This window comes from Buceros rhinoceros, unplaced genomic scaffold, assembly GCF_000710305.1.
Source record: "Buceros rhinoceros silvestris isolate BGI_N320 unplaced genomic scaffold, ASM71030v1 scaffold10623, whole genome shotgun sequence".
Taxonomy (NCBI): domain Eukaryota; kingdom Metazoa; phylum Chordata; class Aves; order Bucerotiformes; family Bucerotidae; genus Buceros; species Buceros rhinoceros.
This window is the reverse complement of record NW_010405387.1, coordinates 31,686-39,799: the sequence shown is the minus strand read 5'-3', so window position 1 is coordinate 39,799 and position 8,114 is coordinate 31,686. Positions and strand designations below refer to the sequence as shown.

At 49.4% G+C, this 8,114-nt stretch overlaps 1 protein-coding gene across 1 annotated transcript in view; it reads left to right on the top strand.

The window, feature by feature from the left end:
* SLC15A2 (solute carrier family 15 (oligopeptide transporter), member 2) overlaps positions 1-8,114 on the top strand; it is a 35,772-nt gene that overhangs the window by 13,746 nt on the left and 13,912 nt on the right. Inside the window, exons 7-11 of the mRNA XM_010133695.1 lie at positions 1,558-1,635; positions 5,173-5,255; positions 6,474-6,560; positions 6,887-6,976; positions 7,869-7,913. Coding sequence (XP_010131997.1) covers positions 1,558-1,635; positions 5,173-5,255; positions 6,474-6,560; positions 6,887-6,976; positions 7,869-7,913 — 383 coding nt within the window. The remainder of the gene's footprint in view (positions 1-1,557; positions 1,636-5,172; positions 5,256-6,473; positions 6,561-6,886; positions 6,977-7,868; positions 7,914-8,114) is intronic.

The following is an 8,114-nucleotide window of genomic DNA, read 5'->3' as shown; positions in this document are numbered from 1 at the left end:
CTTTGTTCATAGCGGTTCTGGCAGCAGGCTGTTCTCCTCACGAGGCTGCGAAGGGCAGTTGTGTTTGTCTCATAGTTACACCATGCATATGGGCAAAGACAAATCACAGTCATCTGGTTGAAGAGACCTTTAAGAGCATCGAGTCCAACCGTTCACCCTGCGCTGCCAGGGACCCTAAACCATGTCCCTCGGTGCCACATCCACACATCTGTTAAACCCTTCCAGGGATGGCGACTCCACCGCCTCCCTGGGCAGCCTGTTCCAGGGCTTCACAACCCTCTCTGCAAAGGATTTTTTCCTGATATCCCTCTTGCTCTTTCTCTCACTGGCATCCCAAGATCAGCATTCTGTTGGGAAGGGGCTTTAGCTTAGTGGGCAGGTGAAAATCCACTCCCCTTCAAACATCAAAACCTCTGCCAGTTATAGCCCAGCAATGAACTAGTTGCAACCTGGATATGATGTGAAGAGGATGGGGAAAGAGCAAAATTTCTGCTAGCTGCGAAAGCTTTTCTTGGAGGAGCGAGAGGTGCAGTGCATAGACATTTGGCAGAAATGTGTAATACGTACTTTTAGGTGGAGAAATCCAACTCATTTTGCATGTTAGTTGTTCAGTGTGCCCGTACCGTCTTGCTGCCAGCTTTGCTGGATCGCAGCTGATTTGCTGAAAATAAGTAAACAAACACTATGCATACACACAGCCATGCAGCTGACCATGACTGCCCAGGGACAACAAAGAGGAGCAGCTGAAGTCTTCATGGGCTGGTCTCCTGTTAACAAAATGGCTAATAGAAGACAAGATAGTTATTAATCCGTGTAAGAATGCAGCAATTCACAGCCACTGGTGTACAAGCTCAGACCCCACTGCTGGCTTGCAACAGCACTTCTAAACTCACGTGGGGCGAGAACTGACCTGGTGCAAGGGGCGGAGGCTTGCCGTGAACCATAGCACCGGTCAGTCAAAGCCGTCCTCTAACAAACCTGGCTTCCTGACGGGTTGTTGCACCAGCTGACACATGGAGCAGGCTGCCTCTAGTGAGACAGGGGAGGTGATGAGAAAGGGAACTGGAGCGGTCCCGCTCCCATAGCAGGGGTGTTGGCTTCCACTTTGTCTCCTCTAAGTTGCTGTGAAATCGGATTCAGGTTTTTGGCTCAGTAACTCATACAGCTGGCACGAATAACACAGAAACACAGTACTAGTTATTTAGATCGAGGCAAATAAACACAGAATGGCTTCAGGTTATTTTAAATGTTACATTCCCTCCCCCCACCACCATTACAGTTCTTACTACTTCCTTCCACCTATTTGTCTGCCTTGTCTGCCCCTTCCCTCCTGCCATCCTCATCATCAGCTGCTTTTGCGGGCAGACACTAACCCTGCTTCTGAGTTGTCTTCATCGAGGGAGGGCAACGGTTTCAAGGAGATGCGATTCATGGTGTCCAGCACCAGCAAAGGAAATTTAAAGCCAGGGTAATTGACTGATTTCAGGGAAGGATGTCAAGGCCCTGGTAACATAAGTCTGACTGTAACGAGGTGCTTTTCTTTCTGACATTTTTCAGGGGATGTGAAATGTTTCGGAGAGGACTGTTATGCACTGGCTTTTGGTGTCCCAGCAGCACTGATGGTGCTGGCGCTTGGTGAGTGGAAACAATAATACTTTTAACAGGAGTTACCATTTTGAAGTCCATGGACAGGTGAGAAAACACACGCATTCACTAACTCTGGATAGATGCTGTGATGGGAAAGGCAAGTGTTCAAGATCATCCAACAATTCCACAGTTCAGAACAGCAAGAAAAATCACTAGTTTGCTCAGCGGCAGGCAGACCATGGATTTACTGCGATCCTTTATCACATCAGAATCATAGAATCATGTGGAATCACAGGTTGGAATGAGTCCAACCATAAACCTAACAGTGCCAAGTCCACCAGTAAACCACGTCTACACTTCCAAATGCCTCCAGGGATGTTGACTCTGCCACTTGCCTGGGCAGCCTGTTCCAGTGTTTAACAACCCTTTCAGTGGGTTATTATTATTTTCCCTAATATCCAGCCTAAACCTCCCCTGGTGCAACCTGAGGCAGTTTCCTCTTGTTCTGTTGCTTGTTACTTGGGAGACTGTGCCCCACCCCTCGCTACAGCCTCCTGTCAGGTAGTTGTACGAAAGCCATAAGGTCTCCCCTGAGCCTCCTTTTCTTTAGGCTAAACAGTCCCAGCTCCCTCAGCTGCTCCCCATAGGACTTGTCCTCTAGACCCTTCACCAGCTTTGTTGCCCTTCTCTGGACAAACTCCAGCACCTCAATGTCCTTGTAATGAGGGGCCCAAAAGTGAACACGGTATTGAAGGGGGCCGAGTACAGGGGGACAATCCCTGCCCTGGTCCTGCTGGCCACATGATTTCTGATCCAAGCCAGGCTGCTGTCAGAATCATGCTGCTGACGAGCAGGTGGTCTGGTGGATGTTTTACGATTGCATTGCTCCATAAAGCAAAGGGAGGCACCGAAATGACTCTCCTGATGGCTTGCAGCTTTGCCTATGAGCAGGCTCTCTTGGAACTGCAACCTGAGGAGACCTCAGTGTTCTCCAGCTTATAGAAGAGAAGCTTCGCATGCCAGTTCTTACCTCTCCTCAGGCTCTTTGCAGCTTGGGGCCACGTTTAATGGTTCAGACTTTTGCTTTGGAATCTATGCAGCACAGAAATCGCAGGAGGAGCTGCACGAGATGTTTCTTTATTCTGATCCGTCTCACTTTGCTTGGCTGAAGTAATTCCCACAATTGCAATAAACCCCCCTGCTTCCTAAAGCATGCGTCTTAGCCCCATCCATGTACTTGCCAGGACTTCTTCCTCAACCCTTATAAAATGCTCAGCAATTTCCACATTCTTACCGTTTCTCCCTGGTAGCCAATACAGAGGACACCCCATTAGCTTTAGTTTCACGGCTGCACGTTGCTGAGGGGGACAGTCCCCTTATTGCACTGTGTTTGAGAGGTTTTGACGCAGCATGGGGTGACTTCTCATTCCGCTTGTTAGCTTAATTGAGATACCAAGCTATTGACCCATGTAAGAATGCAGTGATTCACAGCCACTGGCACACAAGCACAGACCCTACTGCTGGCTTGCCACACCTCAGCATCTGTCATTTGAAAAGTTTGTCCCCCAGAGAATGTGAACATTGCTCTCCCATCAAACTCCCACCAGAAAGAAGAATCAGAACACTGGAGGAATATCATCAGGCCGCAGCTAATGTTTCAGCGATTATTTTCCCAAAAAGTGTGTGGTCATGGGCCCGAGCAGCTTCTCTTCCCCTGTGGCCTGTTCCTATCAGTTTAAGGCAGCACTAAGTGCACCATTGTGTGATGAATGTTTCTAGCAGCGTAGTAGTTGCCCGGGGGAGAATGGACGTGTAAATATTGCCGTTTTGGTGAGGGCATCAATTGAAATGTGTTTTTAGCTAGTGTCCTGCTGCCAGGTTCCACAGCCTGCCTGGCAAAGCAGCTTTTGTAATGTGCTAAAATGCTCTTGGAAGTGATAGATTTGACTATGTGAGCAGCATACAGAACTGGAGAAAATACCCTTTCAGCCCTGACCGGTCTTTGCTCTGTGATGATGGAAAGCAAGGATGGATTTAGAGGCAGAATGGAAATCTTACGGAGCAAGGTTTTCTGGGCTGCTTCAGCTTCTGATGGATGGGGGAAGATTGATGCTGTTTCATTCCAAATGCCAAACCTAATGCAGAAACCTCCGTTCCCAAAGGAATCGGTGGCAGCACCAGAAGGTATTTCAGCAAACCAAACGAATCACCTTTTAGAGGAACCAGCAGGTTCACAGGGAGATGCTACAAATTCCATAGAGCAACTACCCACTCGGGGTGACTTTGGACAAGAGTCTTGCAGTACGACTCGCCTAACCTGACTTCAGAGGTCTTGCTGACAGTTCCGCAAGGTGAAAGTGGATGCAAAGGGTCTTCACAGCCAGAAGAGAGACGTGGCCTAAGTTCACTGCAGTGTCCCAGGGTCTTAGAACAGAGGTGCCTGCTTTTCTCCACTGGCTGTGGACTGACCCGGACAATTGGGTTAGTGTAACAAGCTGAGGTTGGTTTGTTATATGGATTTCATGCTCAGCTCTTATTGTGCTTCTCCCTGCTGATGTCTTTGGAATTGCAATGTGCTCAGAGGCTCTCAGAGCAGGACAAGTGATACGTAATCAGATAACCCCATCTCTGACAGGAACTTGAAGCCTCAGTCCAATATTCTTTGTGCTTTGAGGGAGAAAACCAAGACGAAACAATAAATGAAATTGTATATCCCTTCATGGAAACCATAAATGGAGGTAATTTCTGTGAACATCGGCGTGTGATGCAGTGACCTTTGTGGCAGTCTCCACTGAAATGTGTGAGGTGCAAGTACACAGAGCCTGCACTGCATCTGCATTGGTCCTCACGCGATCGCCAAGAGCCAGGGCTGTTCTCCAGCATCGGCTGCAGCGATTCATTTAGTGTCTAACATTTAGCCCACAAAAAGCATAGATGGAGGGAATTTGGAAAGCTTCGATTCCCAGCATGGATCAGATGTGGAGGTGCCTGTTGTGCCAGAGCAGATCGTGAGAAGTTGATGGGGCTTCCTAGGGATGGTGCTGCCTCTTGTGGGCTGTTGCATTTTCTTCCATCTGAAGGCATTAAAGAGAGACCTTAATGTGGCTTTCCGGTACTTCCAGGAGGGTCTTGAGAAACATGGAGACAGTCTTTTCAGCAGAGCCTGTTGTGACAGGACAGGCGATAATGGTTTGCAACTAAAAGAGGGGAGATTCCGACTAGATGGAAAGAAGATATTTTTAACAATGAGGGTGGTGAGACCCTGGTCCAGGCTGCCCCAAGAGGTGGGAGAAGCCCCATCCCTGGCACCATCCCAGGTCAGGTTGGACCGTGGGGCTCTGAGGAGCCTGCTCTGGTTGCAGATGTCCCTGCTCCCTGCAGGGGGGTTGGACCAGATGACCTAGAAGGCCCCTTCCAACCCAAAGCCTTCTGCGATTCCATATTTATTTTGTTGAAAGCACAATCCTGGGAGCTCCTGGGCAGAGGATTTCTGTTGAAAACAGGGGTGGGGCCCCTGTCCCAGAAAACAGTGCAGGCTTGAGTCTCCGTCATGTGAATTCCCATTTGGATCATACTGTTTTTCAGTTGTGTTCATTGCTGGAAGTGGACTGTACAGAAAAACACCACCACAAGGGAATGTCTTACTGGAAGTGTGCAAGTGCATTGGCGTAAGTGCAGGCTGTTCTGGTCTCTCTTTATCGTGTGTGACTCCGGGGCCGCAGGTCAGAAAAGTGCCCAGGGAAAGGGGAGGTGACGTTTGGAGTTCCTTTGTGTGCTGCTCCTGGATATCTGCCGGCGAGCTGTAAGGAGTAAGAAACACATTTAGGTCCTGGTTTATTCTTTCAACACTTCAGTTGTTTTTTCTTAGCTCCATAAACTGATGTCGGCAGAAGCACCAGTGACAGACGCTGGTGGAGACTGAACTGAAAGGAGAATTCAGAAACTCACCGAGTATCAGATATATGACTGAATCCTTTTGGAGCGGAATAATTTTCCTGAAGTTTGTCGGTTCAGCAGGCAGCAATAGCACACATCCGTATTACGCGCATTCAGCACGTTCACGTCAATGTGAGCAACACCCCCTGAAGCTGCATTATCACCTTATCAATTATTTTTCATAGTGTGCGAGCTGAGTGTAGTACGTGAAAAAATACTTTCCTATTATTAGGTGAATAATGATGTTGCTTTTTCAGAAAAAAAGAAACACCTGGTAACAGCGGATGTTTTCTTTTTACCTAGTGACGGACTTACCTTGGCCAAATAGGCCAGATCTTACGGATGGGATTTCTAAGTGAGGTCTGCCGCTCTTTTTGCCAGGGTCACTGTGGTCAGTGACTGGAGCACACAGCACAAATAAACCAGTTACCAATTCAGTGTCACTGATGCCTTCTCCGGCGAGAAACCAGCTTGAAAGCTGGTGCAGGAGAGAATGAGGCACGGGCTGCACCAGGACTGTGCCAAGAAAGCTCCACAGGACAAGAAGGGAGTGAGAGTTCTGGTTTTGACATTGCTTTGGGTCACGAGGCAGTTCCTCCCCGGCACGGTGGTCAATCCCACAGGGGTTTTTTGAAAGAGAACTGAAGAAATATCATTTAAAGCTTTAAGTTCCAAAATCCAGCACGGAACAGTCTTTGGGGGCGAGTGTCAGATTTGTCTCTGAAAGAAGAGCCCAGGAGGTAGTTCATTCCCACATCATACCTTTAATCAGCCAATAGCACAGGAACTTCCCCGCAGAGGACCGGTCATAAAGCAGCCAATCCGAGATTTGGGAAGGGTCTAGCAAAACCCCTGCCGCTTTCCTGGGGATGGGGAGGGCAGCCTTGAGTCGGCAATGTGACAAGGGCAGGTATGCCACGGGGCGCTTACCCACCTGTTTTCCTCCCTAGTTTGCTATTAAAAACCGTCTGAAAAACCGCTCCCGTCAGATTCCAAAGCGAGATCACTGGCTGGACTGGGCGGCAGAGAAGTACTCGGTAAGCGACGCTCTACCTGGCAGGATTGCAGGGGGAAGGGGGAGACGAGCAGACAGACAGGAGAGATAGCCGGACTGGCCTGGCCGCATCGCTCCAGGCGGGCACCAGGCTCTCGTTTGTCCTTTCCCTTCCCACATTTGTGCTCTCCTGACCCTTAATGGACAGTTTAGGCGCTGCGCTGAAATGCAGAAATGCAAATATGTCGAACATCACGAGTAAGCGTGAAGAATCACTGCCACGCAGAAAGAACCAGGAGCTCTCATGCTTTGTGGTTTGACTCACCTCCCGGCTTTTTATCCCCATCTTTTTGCCTGTTCCCTTTCTAGAAACAGCTGATTGAGGAGGTTAAAATGGTGACACGCGTTCTCTTCCTCTTCATACCGCTGCCAATGTTCTGGGCCCTGTTTGATCAGCAGGTACGGTACAGGGTGCTGCAGGTCTGCCTGCCAGCCCGGGTTTGCACCCTTGTCCTTCCAGGGTCACACCAAAGCTTCCTGGGGACACGCTCCTACCAAGTGTCCAGGGGCTTGCTGAGGCAGCACCCTCCATGGTTGCTGTCTGTCCCTTCACAGTCACAGAATCGTTTTGGTTGGAAAAGACCTTTAAGATCAAGTCCGAGGGTTAACCCAGCACTGACAGGTCACCACTACTAAGCCATGTCGCTCAGCACCGCATCTAGCCGTCTTTTAAATACCTCCAGGGACGGTGACTCTATCACTCACTGCCCTGCGCAGCCTGTTCCAATGCTTTACTACCTTTCTGTAAAGACATTTTCCCTAATATCCAGCCTAAACCTCCCCTGGCACAACTTGAGGCTGTTTCCTCTTGTTCTATCGCTTGTTACTTGGGAGAACAGACTAACCTCCACCTTGCTACAGCCTTCTGTGAGGTGGTTGTAGAGTGGTAAGGCATCCTCTGAACCTCCCTTTCTCCAGGCTAAACAGTCCCAGTTCCCTCAACCACTCCTCATAGGACTTGTTCTCCAGACCCTTCACCTCAACGTCCTTCTTGCAGTGAGGGACCCAAACTGGACACGGTGCTCAAGGTGTGGCCTCATCCGCACCGAGTACACGGGGACAATCACTGCCCTGCTCCTGCTGGCCACACTGTTTCTGATACAAGCCACTCCTGTCGAATGTCTGGCACAGGAGGGTGAGAAGGAGGAATGTGCCCTGCCCACTAGCAGGTGTTGGCAGGGAAGGGGTGAATAGATGGGAAGCAAGACCTCCAGCTCATCTTCTCTGTCCCTGTGCTCTCTAGTCCCATAGGACATCTTGAAGGCTTCAGAGCTGTCTGTTTTCTCCTTAGGGATCCAGGTGGACTTTGCAAGCCACAAAAATGAATGCAGACTTTGTAAGTACTTCATATCACCCCGGGGCTGGTAAGACTAGTAGTAACATTACTGTCTTTGCTTTTAACCGGAGCCACGCGGTACTAAGAGCATCTGCTTGATGACTCTAGGTGAGCTGCACTTCTGGTGTTCAGAAACAAGTGGCTCTGTGCGGTCATGTTCAATTCATCACATCACGTCTTGGCAAGGAGCGAGGGCTGGGG